The sequence below is a fragment of the Gigantopelta aegis genome, chromosome 12 (genome assembly GCF_016097555.1).
Source record: "Gigantopelta aegis isolate Gae_Host chromosome 12, Gae_host_genome, whole genome shotgun sequence".
Taxonomy (NCBI): Eukaryota; Metazoa; Mollusca; class Gastropoda; order Neomphalida; family Peltospiridae; genus Gigantopelta; species Gigantopelta aegis.
In genome coordinates this window covers 44,565,950-44,584,304 of record NC_054710.1, presented here as the reverse complement: position 1 = coordinate 44,584,304, position 18,355 = coordinate 44,565,950, and the positions used below count along the sequence as shown (strand labels likewise).

Here is an 18,355-nt window from a genome sequence, read left to right as displayed (position 1 = left end):
TCATGGTCGTTGATGTACAAGTCATGTGTACTGATTGAGACGGCTGAACACTGAATTCCCGCAAATTTTTTCCTTCTTTTGTTTTTCAAAATATGTTCTGGGTATGAATTACTTGATGCCCTTATAAACTTCCTTCGCTACAGTCGAAACCTCCCCCTGTCCCCTGTACACGTCCTGGACAGGCGCCGCATAAGGTAGGAGTCCTTTTCCTACCAGGTTTACTGCCAGAGTGTACGAAGGGTAAAATTCCTGGAAATTAATGGACATTTTTTTTTTTTTACATTGATAACTGTAAGAGAACAGCTGATGAAAATATGTCTCAACGCATGAAATGTAGTGTCCAGTTTGAAATTTTTTAAACACATAAACAGGCCTCTGTAGCGCAGTGATTAAGCGATCGGACCACAGGCTGGTAGGTACAGGGTTAACAGCCCGGTATCGGCTCCAACCCAGAGCGAGTTCTTAAGGGCTCAGTGGGTAGGTGTAAGGCCACTACACCTTCTTCTCTCTGTAACCACGAACAATTACCACTCAACCCATTGTCCTAGACTAACAGCACAGAGAGCTGAGGTTTGTGCCCAGTACAGTGTGCTTGAAACTTAATCGGATATAAGCACGAAAATAAGATCAAATCAAATGAAATAAACATATAACCACCTAGTAGGGGCATTTATAGTCCTTTTCTGGCAGAAAGTTTGCAGAGGAAGACATGCTCCCATCCGTGCTCTTGAGATACAGATACATATACATTAATACCGTAACTTTCACATTGGAACTATAACCCTCCCCGACATACCAGTGATACGTATGAACCATTCTTTGGAAGGTGATGTGGGTTGGAGGCTGTTGATTTTTTAAATGAAACACACCCCCCCCCCCCCTCAAAAAAAAAAAAAAAAAAAAAAAAAAAACAACAACTAAGAAGTAAAACGTGCAATACTGTTTATTTCAATGTATTTCATTACGCATATATTACTCTTTTTTTAACAAACTAAGCCCAAACTGGATTTTGTCTTCAAATAATTCCATACGTACGAACAAATTATATTTTAGGAAATAAAATGAAATTTAACCTTTTACAAATATTAAACGATCAGAAACACTTTTAATATACAGCCACTAATATTTTATGCAGAAAAAATATGATGTAATTACAATCGTTAAAATGTCTGTTAGTCGATAAAATCTTTAAAATTACAGGAAACGCAGAATGTCCATTCAAAAATCTGCTCACATCTGCAGAATGAAAGCGACATTGTAATTCGACCTTGTGGTAACAACATTTAGGCCCTAAGGTCCAACGCAGGCTATTCGGGCAGTATCATCTTTGCACCTTATAATAAATATAACATGTAAACGACCATATTTTTTTTAGGAATGTTGCAATATCACTTTCTGTTTTCTATTTAAAACTTCTCTTTCTTTCTTTTTCAAGATAAATTTAATACTGAGTAAAATTGCATATATACAGTTTACATTTATATACACCAGTTAAGTGGCAACTCAATCTTTCGATGTTATTTGTTATCCATAATGTCCAAAAGTATTACTGAACAAAAATTTATTTTAGAGAAATCAGGTCCTTAAATCCGTGACAGTATGCCTTTAATGCTGATCGGAGGTCCAATAAATGTCAAAATGTTAAAAAAAAAACCGGACCGCAGAAGTTTACCTTGGATAACTACCATATACCCAGCCCGAAGCTTTCCAAGGACGAACACGTTTGTAGGGCCGTAGCTAGGATCTTTTGTCGGGGTGTGTGCAACTGAATATTTAATAGTCTAAACCTCCTTACACGGTTAAAAAGAGAATTATCTTTAAGTTTCTATAATGCTTTCCTAATGTTTTTCTGCTCCCTCCCCCCCCCCCCCGCTAGCTACGGCCCTGGTTTAGTATTAAGGTTAAGTTTCCCTCTGCTAAAATTCATGTTCATGCAGGTGCGCCAGATACAAGTGGCGTAGTGTTTGTGTGTGTGTGTGTGTGTGTGTGAGAGAGAGAGAGAGAGAGAGAGAGTATTAAATTTTATAAAATTATACCGGTACATATATAATGTCAGGTACCATGAATTCGAGTGTGTCGTTTGATTTTAAAGCCATTATTTAAAATTCACTTTGTAGTATTGTGTACTGATCTGCATATTTCTGTTTTATTTCATGACACAATACTGGCCCGTAACCTGATATGTGGTGTGTGTGTGTGTCCACTTTAGTTGGACAATATAGTACTAGCTCAATTACGTTACTAAACGATTACTAAATGATTAGGTACACCCAATAGCCGATGATTTAGTAAATCAATGTTCTCTAGTGGTGTTGTTAAACAAGACACACTTTTTTAAAGGTTATGCTGTCTGCAGTCTATTCCACGGGCTGGATCAAACAAAATAATAAAGCACGATTTTAAAAATCCATCGAAAGCAGCTGAAAACACGCTAGAATAGCGCTTAAGAAGGATCAATATTCTAATTTATTTCTGAGGGATGACCCCCATTCCATCCGTTGATTACGCCCTCCGCATGAGTTCCTCCTGATTCAAAGTCGACCCCCCTTACAAAGCATGCTGGTTACAGGCCTGCAATATTAAATTAACAAGTTCACTGAATTGATGCCGAATTTTTAGCTTCAAACTCTTGTTTCTGTCAAAGAAAATATTATTGAACTATTGAGTTACCACTTTTTCCTCTTATAGTCGCAATGAGAGAAACTCCTAAAAAAAACTCAACCCTCCCCCCCAAAAAAAAAAACCAACAACAACAAACAAACAAACAAAAAACCCAACAACCTAAACCTACCGTCCTCCCCAAAAACCCATCAACCCACCAACAACAAACAAATATTGGTGATGAAACATCTCTAAGGTCATAACCAGATACAAAATTTATTCTGCCAATGAACAAGAATTTAATTAACAAAAAACCCTAACAAAACAAAACCCCATCCATATATCTGATTAATTCGAGTGTCCTCTAGGCTTGCTTATAAGTTGGGTCAGAGCTAGAGCGATCTCTTATGTAAGATCGTCTAATTAAACTAACATGTTATCGATTAGTACAAAAACTACAAGAAGAAACCCGACATCTCAGATCCTATCCCGGTGTTCAGGGTAGTGGTGTCCGATTAGAAACGAAAAACAGTGGTATCATCAGTAACATGAACTCTAAGATAACAAAGCTAAACGTTTAACTTGTATATTATAGTATATATATATTTTTTTTTAATCTCTGAATAGCATATACGTGAACCACCCATGGACGATTATAGTTGACAATTAATCGATTGGGACACACACACACACACACACACACACACACCACACACACACACTATCTCTCACACACACAGACGCACACACAAACACGTGCGCGCAACTATTTATCTGTTCATATAAATAATATAAGAATTATAGAAAATGTGTGATCTGTGCAGGTGTTGAAATAATATACAGGTTTTTTATTAGACCCCATAGTAGTCGTAATCACGTATGGTTCCTAACTAGGCCTCAACATAACTCATCATGGTCACCAGTTGGTACCCGATTCGCTATAATATTATGTTAATCACCTGTGGTTCCTAACTAGGCCCCGACTTAACTCATCATGGTTAACAGTTGGCACCTGATTCTGTATAATATTATGTTAATCACCTGTGGTTCCTAACTAGGCCCCAACTTAACTCATCATGGTTAACAGTTGGCACCTGATTCTCTATAATAGTATTTCAACCCCTGCTGTGTTTTAAAGACATTGTTTATTGCAATGTTAGAATAAAGAGTAATTTAAACAGACATTAAACATATTTGTTAGTGCATTGGCCACCAGAGAACTTGAAATATTCTGTGCTGTACTTGATCTTGAAAAGTGTACTCGATCAGTTACGCAAATGGATCACGTGGACAGTGGTCGGTGAGCTCCATTAATCAGTACAACACTAGTTACTAATATGACAGATTGTACTAGATTATCAAACATGTAATTTATCCGTCAAATGGTTGATGGATCCATTAATCAGAAAATCACTAGTGATGGAAAACTATACTCGATCATAAAACGTGTAGTCAATTTATCGATCAAATGGTTGTTGTACTCCATAACACTAATTAATCTATCATTTCCAAAGCAGGATTGTCATGTTGACTCGTTTGATCTTGAGCCTCTTGTTGTTTGTTTTTAGTTTTCTCTTCCTCAGCTTTCGGTTGCCGCTTCATTCTGTTACGGTTAAAGTATTAAGTTTATTAGACAGCGGTTGCTGAATAGTATATAAACAAAAATCACTTTCTTTTTCAACTGAATAAAGACATATTATATGTAGTATAAAAAAATCGAGGATTACAGAAACTGTACAGTATTCCCATCCCTGTAAATATGCCATGGTATAGCTATCATTCTTCTGTGAATCTGAAGAACAAAACCGTATTCCAATATGAAAATCGTATCTCTGCACAAGGCAGTCAGAAGAATGTTAAACAAAGTCACCCTTAGGAGATACGTAAAATCATGATTCATACTGTTTGAGGACAGCCACTCCAAGGCTGAGCTCTTAAAAAAAACCCAAACGTGCACAGGATGAAGCATGAAAGAAGATTTTGTTTCTGTAACCACACCTCTCTATAATAACTATGTAATAGATGTTTTTGTTTTCTAGAGGTTTTCCATTTTGTGTATACGAGTAAATATTATTGGAAACATGTTAAAACCTTATTATTGTGTTATATCTCCTTCCACCATTTAGTTCTGTTTAAACTGTCATGTTTTCTGGCTGATTTAAGGGTAGTGAAGGGGGAGGGGCCTAAATATAGATAAATAAATAATAATAATACAGCCACACAGTTTTAAAGGCTATCATCAACATTATTGAAGAGATTGGATTACCTCTTGTAATAGAACCAAGATACTGCAACAGCGACGACCAGTAGAACAGCAACCACTACTATTATGCTAATGGTGGATTCCGAAACCTGATTCTCTGGATTGGGAACTGGAACTGTTTTCAAAAACAAACACAAACAATACTTATTAATTATATTCCGTCATTGAGGGCAATATCAGGTTTTATGGACCGAAGAAACTGAAACTAACTGAGGCCAAAGATCAATATTACTTTTGTTCTGTTCATAAAACCTGATATTGCCCTCAATGACAGTCAATACATTTTTATTGCATAATGACATCCGAAAATCCTACCGCACACGAGAGCTATTGATCAGCTGATCAAAAGTAAAATTTTACTTGAAACCTTTACTCATGTGGGTGCGAGGTTTCGCCTCTCGTGATTCTGAGGAAAATATCTATGGTGCAGCAAAATTTTCACCATGTGCGGCCTACGTGAGCTATCAGCTTCGCTGAATTTACCAACTGACCAATGGAAAGCCGAACATTGCGTCAGTCTGACAGTCGCAAGCAAACTAGCTCAGTACTTTGCTCATCGTGTTCTATGATCCAACATCTTTCAGTCTTTTCAATTTCAATTCTTTATTTGCCTTGAGTTTACGGCTCATCAGCGCAACATACATAGGATATAATGTATAGAAGGCTGCACACTTTTAAAAGTGCATTATAGTGCAGGAGAACAAGAACATATTTAAAATAGCATACATAAATATGCAAATACAAAACATCTGTTAAATACATTGTACCAAGAAAGTGGATCTTAGTTTACATCATTCAGAGAGGTATTTAGTTAGTTTATTTAGTTCTTTAATGTACTGTACACTAAATAATGTTATTAATTTAAAGTTAGATGGCTTCTTCCAAAAATAAATTTTAATATATTTCTTTCTAATGTGATCATAAGTAGGACATTCTAAATGATAATCGTCTTCAACTTTTTTTTTTCAGTCTCATTTTTAAATTTCTTTTCAGGAAGCAATAATTCCTTGTTATCACAAATAATAAGTTACACAGTGAAATCCCACGAGGAATAAAACCTGCCAAAAATATATTTCTCTTTTTTCTTCCTCTTTTTTATTTTTTATATTTTTTTTTTTTGGGGGGGGGGGCAGATACGTCCCCCCTCAGTGTCAGTGAATCATTGCCTTTCCAACAGAGACCGTGCATGAGTCCTAAGGAAAAGCATAAAGTAAAAATGACTGTCTGTCAATTCAAGACATACAACATAAAACCATTTCTGCAGGATATTACATGTTACGTAACTTAACTACATTTATACGAGGGAATATATAACTCAGGGTATGCACCACATGGGCTTTAAAAATGTGTCATGTTTAACTCAAAACTTTTAAATGTTAGTACTGCTATCAATTGTAGGCACATTACAAATCTCTCTCTCTCTCTCTCTCTCTCTCTCTCTCTCTCTCTCTCTCCTCTCTCTCTCTCTCTCTCTCTCTCTCTCTCCGATATATATATATATATATATTTTTTTTTTTTTTTTTTTTTTTTTTTTTTTTTTTCTTTTGAAGAGTAATAATATATATATATTTTTTTTTTTTTTTTTTTTTTTTTAAATTTCCTATTTAGATATTCAATAGCAATAAAACAAATGTCAAGTGGATCGCATTTGGTAGTGGTTTCGTTTTGTTTTGTTTCATTTGTTAATTTCCCATGAGGATCACTGAATGCACTTTTTACAGCCCCATGGGTAAATGCCTACATGGTAATACAAATGAGTTATAAACTTTTTTTTTTTTTTTTCTGGCAGGCATAGATATTGTTTTGTATAGTTAAAGCTGCCAAAGTAGCCACATGTCTTAAGAGATCACCTTATTATTCTCCTAAATCAAATTTTACAAACACGTAACATTGTAGTGAACAGTGTGAAACATGTCTAACTCATGGACGACTGTAGAATTGATGATGAGGTTGATGGTCTCCCCATGAGCGGTTGTACTAATATACATCCGGAAAGTGAAGCCAATTCTGCAGTGGAAGTTACCACTCAGGTTGTGTAGTACATTTGTTTGGCTAGGACAGTAAATTGAATAAGACTATTATTTTGTATTTATTCTTCTTTTTTTTCTACCTCCATGCCACATAAAACATTTCTTAATTTCTCATTGTGCCTCTAGTGTTTCCTTAACATTTGTGGGGTGCTCTCCTAATTGCAGTGCCCCTCTGACAATGTAATTCATACCCTGAAAACGGAATGAAATGTCAAGGCAGGTTAGAGAAGAGACCAATAGACCTATTCCAATTGCACGTGTAACACTTGCTAGGAACTTACATACGATTGCGAAACATAATGTGTTCAGAGGCATTGGAATACGATGTTATGTATGCACAAGACCTAGCTAACTTACTAAAGAGAGTCATGTTACATGACATCGGACCATTTCCGTTTGGTCCATCACGGCAAATCCATTGTCCAATATCTTTTGTGGTGTCAAATGATTCTATCGTAAGAGTGTGTTGTGTAGGTGAGTCAATATGACCAGTGTAGCCAGCTGTAAACGATGAGCAAGTAGTGTTAGCAGTGTTACACAGTACGATCTCATATCGCATTCCACCATTTGGTCGCATCCACTGGATTCCATGAGTTATAGTATCAGTTATTGTGCAGACTATTGTTTTATTTTGTCCAGGAATTCCACCATTCGTGCAGTCAATAGAAGTCGAGGCTATGCCTGGAAGAAAATAATTAGGAACAAGACTTACAGTGCTTCACATTAATTAGCAGAGTCACATTCACAGGGATGACATTTCAGCAAATATATCTCAGGCCGATATCAACCATATCGGGTTGGGATGGGAGGCACGTTATCTATTGGAGGTTTTTAGGTTTTTTATCTTCATTTCACACACACGGTCATGCCCGTTCCTATGTTCTTGTATCTATGTTAATAGACAGCGGAATGTTGTCACATGCACAAACATGTCATAAAATGAGGTTAAATCAAGCAAAGAACTCAAAATTTAACTTGACCCACTCATAACACTGGATTTACCAGGAAGGGGCATGAGACCATTCCAACCCCTCTCCAATCACATCTCTTTCCCCCAACATATTTTATATTTGTCCCTCGCCTCATAACACCACTCATACATCCCCCCTCCCCCCCCCCCCCCACACACACGCAAATACACCCCCACTTTATAGAACTTTTATAAAATCCTGCCTACACCATTGACTCACATAGATATGCTACATTTGTCAATACCCTTTTCAGTCCATGAGCCAGATGGTTTGGGCGGTATCATGGGTTCGTGGACGAATAGACATTTTTCTTAAGGCTTACATCCCTAGAAATGGAAAAATTATATTAGCATTGCAGAACTCAGATTTCTGTGTGTATTTACCCGTTGTGTGACTCTACCTCCAATATATATATATATATATATATATATATATATATATATATATATATATATATATATATCATGCTTCCTATTGACCTGATAACCCCTACCTGATAATATGAAGTGTTATTATGTTATTAGGAAATGAGTTGTGCGCATGACGGATGTTTGCTAAATTTTCAGGTAATGTTGTTTTCTCATATTTCAAACATCCATTTACAGCAATAATTGTTGAACTGCATAAACAAATATAACATTTACACTTGAATCTTCATGTAACGTCAAATTACCTCTTATTTTTCAATTCTCCATTATTCGATCCCATTCGGAACTAGCCAGCATTAGGAATGACACATTTTGAAACAAAAAAGCAAGTAGATTCCTGCAAAGAATGTTTACATTGGAACAGCATCTGAAGTCACAGTCACTAACAGCCAGTGATGTAGATCTTCTTCGGGTCAAACATAAATTTGAGTTTATTTTCAAAGGAAAAGGTAAAAAAATTGTAATGTTATGAAACAGACTTTGAAATATAATAAAAGAAACACATAACTTTTAGGTTGGCTATGCCATTCCCAAGATGCTTTCTGGCAACTGCTATTGTCCGATATAGTTTGTATATCGCTTTTCACTGAAACATATTACAAAAATATAACTTGAAAGGAGTTGCATGATAAACAAAATATCAGGTCACTACGTGTTGATACCGTGGTGATTTAGCTCGGTTCCATAACGGTGCTGAAGCTCGCTCTTACACCGTTATCTAAACATCGCCAAACAACGACGATATCAAAACGTAGTAACCTGGTATTATAACACACACACACACACACACACACACACACACACACACACACACAGTCGAGCACTGCAATTTTGCGATCCATATTTTTGACATTATTAAATTTTGAAGGTCGTCTTTAACAACCAAGAACATGTTAAATAGATCTGGGAATAGATACCCCCATACTGCCAAATTCCCATTTTCTAAGTTTTGCCCGCCATCTGTTCTTTCTTTCTACGTTCCTCCTCCGATTAGGACCACCACTTACAGTGGTTATACAGCTGTTCAGATACCACCAGCCGTTATTCATAATGATTATGACGTATCGTCTGTTTGCAACTGGTTATGTTTATTTAGGGGAGGTGTAAAACGTATTGCGTCTCCTGGGATATTTGGTTACAATTGTATCAGTCATTCTTATAAATTAAAGTTTCAAACTGCTTACATTTTATAATATAGGCCTACTCTGAAAAGGAAGATGTTTTGTAATTGAATTCAGTTGACTGATAGGTCTACCCATAATTAAAATAACTACGGCATAATGTCTTTCGATCGTTCTAATTGTCATGGCGAACCGGCCTCGGTGGCGCAGTTGTTAAGCCATCGGACTACAGGCTGGCAAGTACAAGGTTTCCAGCCCGGTACCGGCTCCAACCCAGAGCGAGTCATAAGGACTCACTGGGTAGGTGTAAGGCCACTACGCCCTCTTCTCTTTTACTAACCACTAATCAACTAACAATAAACCACTGTCCTGGACAGCCAGCCCAGATAGCTGAGGTGTGTGCCGGGACAGCGTGCTTGATCCTTAATTAGATATAAGCACCAAAATAAGTTGAAATGAAATGTCATGGCGAATATTCCTTTCAAATAAGTATGTTTAGACCTGGCTTTAAAAACAAACAAAAATATTATCAAGATCCAAAAGGTACAGATGTTACATCCCACATCGGATCCCTCCCACGAATATTGTTCGTACAGAGCGATGTGTTGGAAGTTTGAAATGGTTCCCTAATTAATCATTTATGATTATAAATACCTAAGATATAGTAAAAAAAAGAAACCCCCAAAAATAAAAAATAAAAATTGGTAATCATCTCCAAATTCGGGCGAAATAGTTTTATATAAGTACAAGCACTACCTACTATAGACTGGCTGAACCGGGACCGTAGGGACGAAATCGCTAGTGCTGGGTCCACAGTGTCGGGTTGGGAGGGTTGGCTGCATAATCAAGATTAAAAAAACTACCATGTACTTTTTCATCCTCAACACCCCCCCCCCCCCCCCCCCCCCCCGTTGTTTTCGCTTCCTATTTATTCAACTAAATATAATTTTTGGCGATCTCGCCCGTGTCTCGACCGGAGACCAGATCGTCCTACTTCGTTTACGACTTCGTTAACCGACAGTGCAGTCCGCCATCTTTAAAAGTTAACTGCTTTTCTGTACAAATCAAATGCATTAGTCTTGTTGGTAATGACCAATATGAATTTAGATTCTAGTAGTAAACTGTGATTACCCGTGTTATGTTATTGGTGACTTCATTTTCATGGATTTCTTTTACACGACAATTACCATGGACCTTTCCGTTTTAAGAATGCTGGGAAAATTCCAAAACAAAATTGCTATTCACATGTTTTTATTTGAACATTACTAATGCACCTAACTGTGTTTGAAGAAAATTGTATTGTACCTTTTACGAAATATAGATTTCAAGTGAAATTACAATGAGATATGCTATATTTATTGTGTACGAAGCCAAAACAAGGGTGCAAAAAGTGACTGCCGTCTACATTAATAGTAATTTTAGTTGTAAAATGGCTATATTGGTCGCAAACATCTTATAGCAGTCCCTGTAATAAAGAAGCCGCGGTAGTGAACTAACCTACACAAACGTCAATGTTCAACAGAAGCGCCAAAAGAATAATTTTCCTGCCATATGAGACTGTCAACAACTTCCAGTTTGACGCCATCTTCCGGAATGTAATGAAGTGGTCCGCGTTCAACGACAGCGAGCGACGCTAACGTTCGCAAACTGTTTCACGTGTCTCCGATCAGGGCCCGTGCTTATAAAACTTAAAGTCTAGACTTGAACGTACTACTTTTTGAATGGCGTTGCCGTGACGTTAAAGTCTGGACTTTATTAAAGTCAAGACTTTAAGGTTTATAAGCACGGGGCCTAATTTTGTAATAGGCCTACCCCAAAATGCATATTCCATCATTTTAAAAACGCACTTGCATCAAGTTCAAAAGTTAATCGTCTGGATGTTCTGGTAGCAGCATTCCTACTCTGAGCGCTGAAGAATGAAATTGGTTTCCGAAATCGTCCCCGTAGCTGCCCCCCCCCCCCCCCCCCCCCCCCCCCCCCCCCACAATGGGGCTGTGTTGAACGTGCTTGGCCACCTGGCCAAGTATCCTATTCAGCATGACGGCAACGCGGCTATTTGTCACCCTTATATACGGTGACAATAAGCCGCGTTGTTCGACAAGTAGGAGGAGAAGGTGTCCCAAGGGGCAGCACGGAGGGAGGGGGGGGACCAAATCCGGCGGTTTAACTGCCGAGGGAGGTCCCTTCTGCTTCATCGCTCCCTACTACTCGATTGCGGCCCACGCCAGAAGCGGCTAATGGGAACCAAAACTGTTAGCTCCACTGACAGCGGCGGTCCCTTCTAAACCAGCACCAGCTGCGATGGAGACTGGACATTTGGTAATCTCAGCACCACCAGCCAGCCCACTGGTCATGAGTCTTTGCCTCCAGGTAAGGGCTTAGTCGGATTTTAAATATTTTTGGCTGTCCTTCGAAATGTTATGTTTTTTTTTTTTTTGTAAACAGTCCGACGCATTTTATTTTTGGATGCCTGTCTAAATTGCTCAAATCAGCTTAAAACTGTTTTCGGCCGAGCATGTTTTTTTGCCAGACATGTTAGGATGGATCAGCTATCTCATTTTGGCTTTAGGTTTTTGACCTAAATACTAAATTCCTATTTCAAATTCCGCCCACCTCAAACTTACCCCTCCCCTTCTGGTCCGGACTTAGTCACTGGCCACAGTGGCAATCTCAGAGATTAAATCCGAGTTGGGCGTGTGCGAAACCTTCGTGGTATATGCACACGTTAAACGAGTTACTCACTCACTCTGGTAGCAGGGAAGTAAATTGACAAATGAGCGTTGTGTTACACACGAATGTATTACGTTGTAACTACAGGCAGTGTTTCAAAAATATGTTTCAGTGTTTGGAATATCTTAAATGAGATATGTACCGAGTTAGTGCACGGCGCACATTGAGCCAATACTGTTCTTAATGTGCACGGCGAGTTGCTTCCCTCTATTTAGCACATTTTTGTTCAGCTTTCCAGCCCAAACCGTACACTAAATAAGTAGACAGATTGAATATATACTATTTGATTGGTTCCCGAAATGGCCATTTGGTTTTCGTGAAGCGCATAAACCAGTCTAGCGGACGTTTTTCTGGTCTGTCTATCTGAACGAAGCCCATACCTTCTGTATCTCCTATAAACAAAACACATGCAGTTTATTCACCATCTGCCATTTTGTTTCGTTTACGGAATACTCCTGAAAAAGGGCGGAAGCCCCCAAATTATGTGACGTAATTAATCTAACACCCCTCTTGAGAAGCATTCCATCAAACGCAAAATCATTAAATGACAGCCTATGTTTTGTCCTACATCTCAGCGAAGTCAATTTAGGTGACATAGTTGTAATCAAGCGAGTGAAATCTGTGTCATTTTAATGGATGTTCCCACAATAAAATGTGTTTGGACAAAGTGCGGGGAGAATCTAGTGCGCGGGGCACGTTAACTGAATACTCTTTTTTAACCACACTTACTACAGCCGTTCGGACTAGAGAGAATCTAATGTTAATTAATTGTAGGAGAGTAATGTATTGTACTTGTTAACAACGTGGTTCGGACTTTACATGTCACTTATACATGACTAAATTAAAACCAGTAGAAAGACGGACTACAATTTACATTTCTTAGCAGACAATGGTTCGAACTCATCAGTGTGTTCTGACCAATGAAATACAACAATCTGATCTGAGTTCAGCTACACCGAGCAGAAACAAATTTCCGCTAGACTGGTTTGTGCGCTTCACGGTAAATCAAATGGCCACGGAGGAACCACTCAAATAGTTCTCTAACGTTAGCGAAACGTTTAACGACTGAACTTGGTGCTGGTGTACTTCACTATTCGTTGAACCCCAAGTTTGTGTGACGTCATTAGCCATGAACAAGTATGCACCGTTTTAATTTAAACCATTATTTAAAATTCCCCGCCGCTCCTTTGCAGTGTTATCAGTTGTGGAATAGCCTTTGGTATTGTGCAATGATCTGCGTATTTTGTGTTTCGTTTCACTACGCAGTTTGATGGAATTTTCCACCAAATTTGTGACGAATTTAGTTATACTAGCGACATTAATATTCGTGCCCCTAAGCAAGCACGCGACGATAACTTCTGGAAATGAAATAATAAATAAAAAAAGATTTACTAACCTCGAACAGTGTCCTTTTATCCTTTGTTTGCACAATCCACAAAGAAAACACAAAGCTGCACGTAATGTTGAGATATTTTTGAAAGGACCAAGTGAAATCCACCCCGACAAATCGAACGACAGCTATTTTCGTGCCCTGTTCCAAAACCGGAAATAACCATTTTTAGGCCACGCCAAAAATTAAGGGATTTTCAGTACTTTTAAAATTGGATTGCTGTTTGATTGTTTTCACATTTAACACTGTAGAAGTTCTATTATATCAATATCCAAAGGGAAATAACTGCAACACCATAACAATTTAAAATTCCAACAATTTAAAGTGCACACAAACGACAGAATAAGTGCATACTTATTGCTCATTGCTTTGATTTGTAACACAGTGATGACAAAAGAAATTATCACCAAGGCGTATCACCCTTTCTTTGGTGCAATAGCCCAAATGCACCCAATGAGGGCACCCGTCACATTGGACCCATTTTGTAAACACCACTGAAATGCTCTGTCGTACTTGCGTGGGTGTAAACATGTGACAAACACAGCATTTTTCACTCTCTTCGATATCGATATCGCTGTTGTCTGATGAAGGTGAATACGAGTCAGGATTGTTGTAAGTTGACGGTCCAGGTTGAGGAGAGCTTGTATTTTTGCAGTTTTCAAATCTTTTTTGTTTCTTTGCAGTTTTCCCTGACTTGTTCTTGGAGTTCCTACTGTTTTTGATAGTAGGTTTGGTTGTTCCACTGGCATGCATGTAGTCGTCAACTTTCTGAGTAATATGGCTTTCCGTTATAGGTCGACCTGATACGACTTTACTGAGAGATCTCCGTGGCTTTTTGTTGTTATCTAGCTGCTTTGTGTTTCTTAGATTAGCAAATTTTGGGCATAAAAATGCACTTGGTGACTCAGAAAGACAAACTTCTGTTTCCTTGTTTGTTGTGGTGCAAATATTTTCAGTAGGAACAGTTTGATTGTCCAGGCCATCTGGTATCTCTGTTTGAATATCGTTGGCTTCGGCATTGTCTTGACCATTGTGATAAATTTCAGCTGGCATTACACTTTCATTGCTGATCACGTTTCTGCATAAAGGAAAGATTCCAGTCTTACGGAATGCAGCATGAAGGTTCTCGGCTGACAAGGCTCGGGAGTAAACCTTACAGGACAACTCGCAGATATTGTATCGAGTTATACCTGTCGATGTTTGCCTCATTATTTTGTGACACTCATAACTGTAGAATTTTTGTAAAGGACCGTAGCATGCAACATCCAAGGGTTGTAAAATATGGGATGTATGTGCAGGCAAAATAAACAGGATTATTTTCTTTTCTTTTGCCCACTCCACCAAATCTAAAGACACGTGTGATTTGTGACCATCGAGTAGAAGAAGTAAGTGCTGATCTGGCTGTCTTTGGGGTATAAACTTTATAAAATGATCTTGCAGGTAATGTCGGAAGATGTCAGAATTTGACCATCCTGTATCTGACATTTCGCAATCTGCACCTGGAGACGCTCCATGCATCAGTTCTGGCATCTTCCTCTTTCCGGCAAAAACGAAGAATGGTGGTATTGCTATACCACTAGCACTTCCACATCCAATAATGGTTGTTGTCAGTGACTTTCCTGAGGTAACAGCCTGGGGATGTTGGTCCCTTCCAGCAACAACACGTGGGGGACTGTGGTTCTGGGTGATACCTTTTTCGTCGACATTGAAGATCAGGTGTGGCTTATCGTAAAGACTGTACTTAGTGATGATATTTTCAAGCTCATCAAAGTATGAACAGACAACTGTAGACGAGGTACACTTTGCTCTAAACTGTTCAAGGGCACGTGGTTTGATAAGTCGCAGTTCAGGCCATCTACGGATGAAGAGATAGAGCCAACCTAATGTAAAAGGTTTCTCAGAAATTCTTTTTCCCAGTTTGACAGCATAGTCTGTGGCTATATCAATCACCTCCTGCCTGGTGTAACCGTACCCATACGATGCCATCCTCTTCAAATGTTCCACAATCTTGGTCTCTTCATCCAAGGTAAGTACTGGCAAACAACCTGAACTAACACAGTCAATGTCAATTTTTCCAAGCGCACGATCTCTGAGTGTTTGCTCAGGAATACCAAATTGTCTAGATGCCCCTTTAACTGTAATTTTGCCATCTTTTACTGCAAAGTAAGCTTCTGTGAGGGTATTGGTACTGTACGATCGGTATTTTCTACCTTCTCTTTGATTTAACTAAAAAAAAAAAAAAAAAAAAAAAAAAAAAAAAAAAAAAAAAAAAAAGTTTTACTCATAGATGGATAAAAAAAGCGTTTTACAAATATATTAGTGACTGAATTGCTGGAAAAAAATATGAAAGTCATCAAGTAAATACTAGGTTCCCAAACACAACCATTTCTGTCATGAAACATGATTATATATAGCTTAAAAAATAGTTTTAAGGTCCAAACTAAGAGAGAGAAAAATTATTTGTTAAAAAATTAAGCTAATTTTTCCACTTCGCCGAAACACAAATAAAAAATTATATTTGGCCTTAAATAAATGTTTTGCCGACGTCATATCCTGGTAGAGAAGGTTGGCAATCCACAAGTACGTCGGTCACGATAATTTAGGGATTTTATTAAAAATTAGTGGCTATTTTTGGAAGCGGACATTTTGGTATTAGTGAAAAGTGATAAAATATCAAGTACATAATTCATTATGCTATCATTTACCTTTTTGTGTCGCATTCTTTTTGTAACTGCTGCTTAAAATAGATTAGTATTTACCCTTTATTTTTGACAGCTGCAAATCACGCGCAGCGCGTGAGCACGCGAGATTTCATCATTTCCTGTTTGGGCACGAAAAGACATGAGGCACGAATATTGAGTACCATACCATACGATTTAAGGGGAATAACTACCAAAGGCACAGACTAGACACCTGCCCTGTTAAATTACATTTTTTTTTTTTTTATTAAAAATATAAAATAATGATTAAAATATGGATAAAATATACATAAACCTATCAAATTAATTTACCCCCCCAAAAAAAAAAAAAAAAAAAAAAAAAATAATAATAATAATAATAAATAATAAATAATAATAGTAATAATAATTTTAAAAAAATAATAATAATACAAAAAAAAAAAAATAATAAAAAAAAAAAAAAAAAAAAGGGAAAATAAAAAAAAATAAAAAAATAAAACACCCAAAAAACCACACAACCAAAGCCAAAATTAAAAGACACACATATTTATAACATGCAATTTTCCGGAAGGGGGAGGGGATTACTGCCAGATAAGCCCCAACCCAATACCGAGCAATACACTTACACTCACACACTTGCATACCACAAACATATAACATATATACAGAGCCAAAAGAAATGTCCCCATCCAGCTACCATAAACGTTTGGTGGAGCTGGTAGAGACATATAAATTGATTAAAAAGATTAAATGTTAAATAAGCCATCAACCAGCCAGCTTAATGCTTCGCACACACCTACCGATTAACCCCGATTCGACAGTCACATCGGCGTTAATCGGTAGGTGTGTGCTGGTGAACATTTTCAGACTAGTGCTGACTCAACAGTCGAGTCGGAATAAATCGGTAGGTGTGCGCCACGCATTAGATATATCGTCTGGGTGTTACCCAAATATTCGTTTCATTGTTGACTTGGAGAATTACACTGTGGTCCACTTGAGAGTGCTGCAGGCCTAGATTGCTGGTTAAAAGCAAAGGAAAGGAATGTTTGTTTTACGACACCTGAATACAATTTTAACTATTGCTATTTGAAAAGACAGTAAGATTTGGGGGTTTTAAATATTAATTAAACACTTGACACATTTTAAACTACAATAAGGTGTCAGACATATGGCTAAGGACCACACGTGTAATGAGAGAAAAAACTCGCTGTTACTACTTCATGGGCTATAACATCCCACAGACAGGACAGTACGTACCATTGCCTTTGTTATACCACTTATGGAGCACTGGCTGGAACAAGAAACAAATGGAATGAGCCAACTGCTGAGGTTTGACCCTAGACCAACTGCACATCAGGCGATCGCTTTACCACCGGGCTACGTCTTCCCCCTTGTGGCTATTTGGTGCCTGGCATGGTTATTTTTACATTTGGTCAATAGAGAGAGAGAAGAGGAAACCGGCTACTGCTATATGGGCTACTCCTGCTGATAAAATAGAAAGGGATCTTTTATTCACACCTTCTCATTGTCAGGACAAAACAGCGCGGTCGTTGATGTACAAGTCATGGGTACTGATTGAGACGGGGAAAACCGCCCAAGTTCATTAAATCAAGGGTGATCCTCAGGCAAGCACTCTACTACTGAGCTACATCCTGTTTCAACTTGCTGGTTGAGTACTCATCTGAAGGACAATGGGATAAAGGATCGATCCCACTTAATGCGCTAAATACTTAAATCCCCCCCCCCCCCCCCCCCCTTTTCTAACCAGTTCTCCGTGACTATCTATAATTCAACCAAAACACTCCCACCAGACAATTCAAGCAGGCACGTGTGCAAGGGTGGGTTTTGGGGGTCCCTACTCGAGACAATGTTCCTCTTCTTTTTTTTAAAATGTTTTCTGGCAGTGAATTACTTGACCCCCTTATAAATAGTCTTCGTTACAGCTTAAACCTCATCCCCTCGACTGTAAAATTCCTGGACAGGCGCCGGACAAGGTATAAGAGGGATCTATACAACAAAGTCCTTTCCCTATCTGGGTTACTGCCATAGGGAACGAACAGTAAAATTACCTACCCTAAACTCTTGGAAATTAATGGATATATATTTTAATTTTACATAGATGATTGTAAGAGAACAGCTGTTT

General features: G+C 38.1%; 2 protein-coding genes across 2 annotated transcripts; both read right to left on the bottom strand.

The window, feature by feature from the left end:
- Positions 1-1,570: 1,570 nt before the first annotated feature.
- LOC121386280 lies at positions 1,571-11,000 on the bottom strand. Its single transcript, XM_041517133.1, has 4 exons — positions 10,912-11,000; positions 7,252-7,575; positions 4,868-4,979; positions 1,571-4,204 (listed from the first exon to the last, which is right to left on the bottom strand). Exons 1-4 carry the CDS (start codon positions 10,997-10,999, stop codon positions 4,096-4,098), a joined length of 633 nt encoding a protein of 210 aa, XP_041373067.1. The 5' UTR covers position 11,000; the 3' UTR covers positions 1,571-4,095.
- Positions 11,001-12,503: 1,503 nt separating this feature from the next.
- LOC121386088 lies at positions 12,504-16,565 on the bottom strand. Its single transcript, XM_041516887.1, has 3 exons — positions 16,240-16,565; positions 14,048-15,760; positions 12,504-12,536 (listed from the first exon to the last, which is right to left on the bottom strand). The coding sequence occupies exons 1-3, from the start codon at positions 16,252-16,254 to the stop codon at positions 12,504-12,506; spliced, it is 1,761 nt and encodes a 586-aa protein (XP_041372821.1). The 5' UTR covers positions 16,255-16,565.
- Positions 16,566-18,355: the final 1,790 nt, after the last annotated feature.

Coding starts and splice junctions, on each gene's coding strand:
- LOC121386280 (XM_041517133.1), bottom strand. CDS start 10,999: ATGGCGTCAAACTGGAAGTTGTTGACAGTCTCATATGGCAGGAAAATT. Junction 4,980..7,251: donor ATGTAACATGACTCTCTTTA/GTAAGTTAGCTA, acceptor TTTTGAAAACAG/TTCCAGTTCCCAATCCAGAG. Junction 4,205..4,867: donor TCTTGGTTCTATTACAAGAG/GTAATCCAATCT, acceptor TAACCGTAACAG/AATGAAGCGGCAACCGAAAG.
- LOC121386088 (XM_041516887.1), bottom strand. Junction 12,537..14,047: donor ACATGTTTACACCCACGCAA/GTACGACAGAGC, acceptor TTTTGTTTATAG/GAGATACAGAAGGTATGGGC.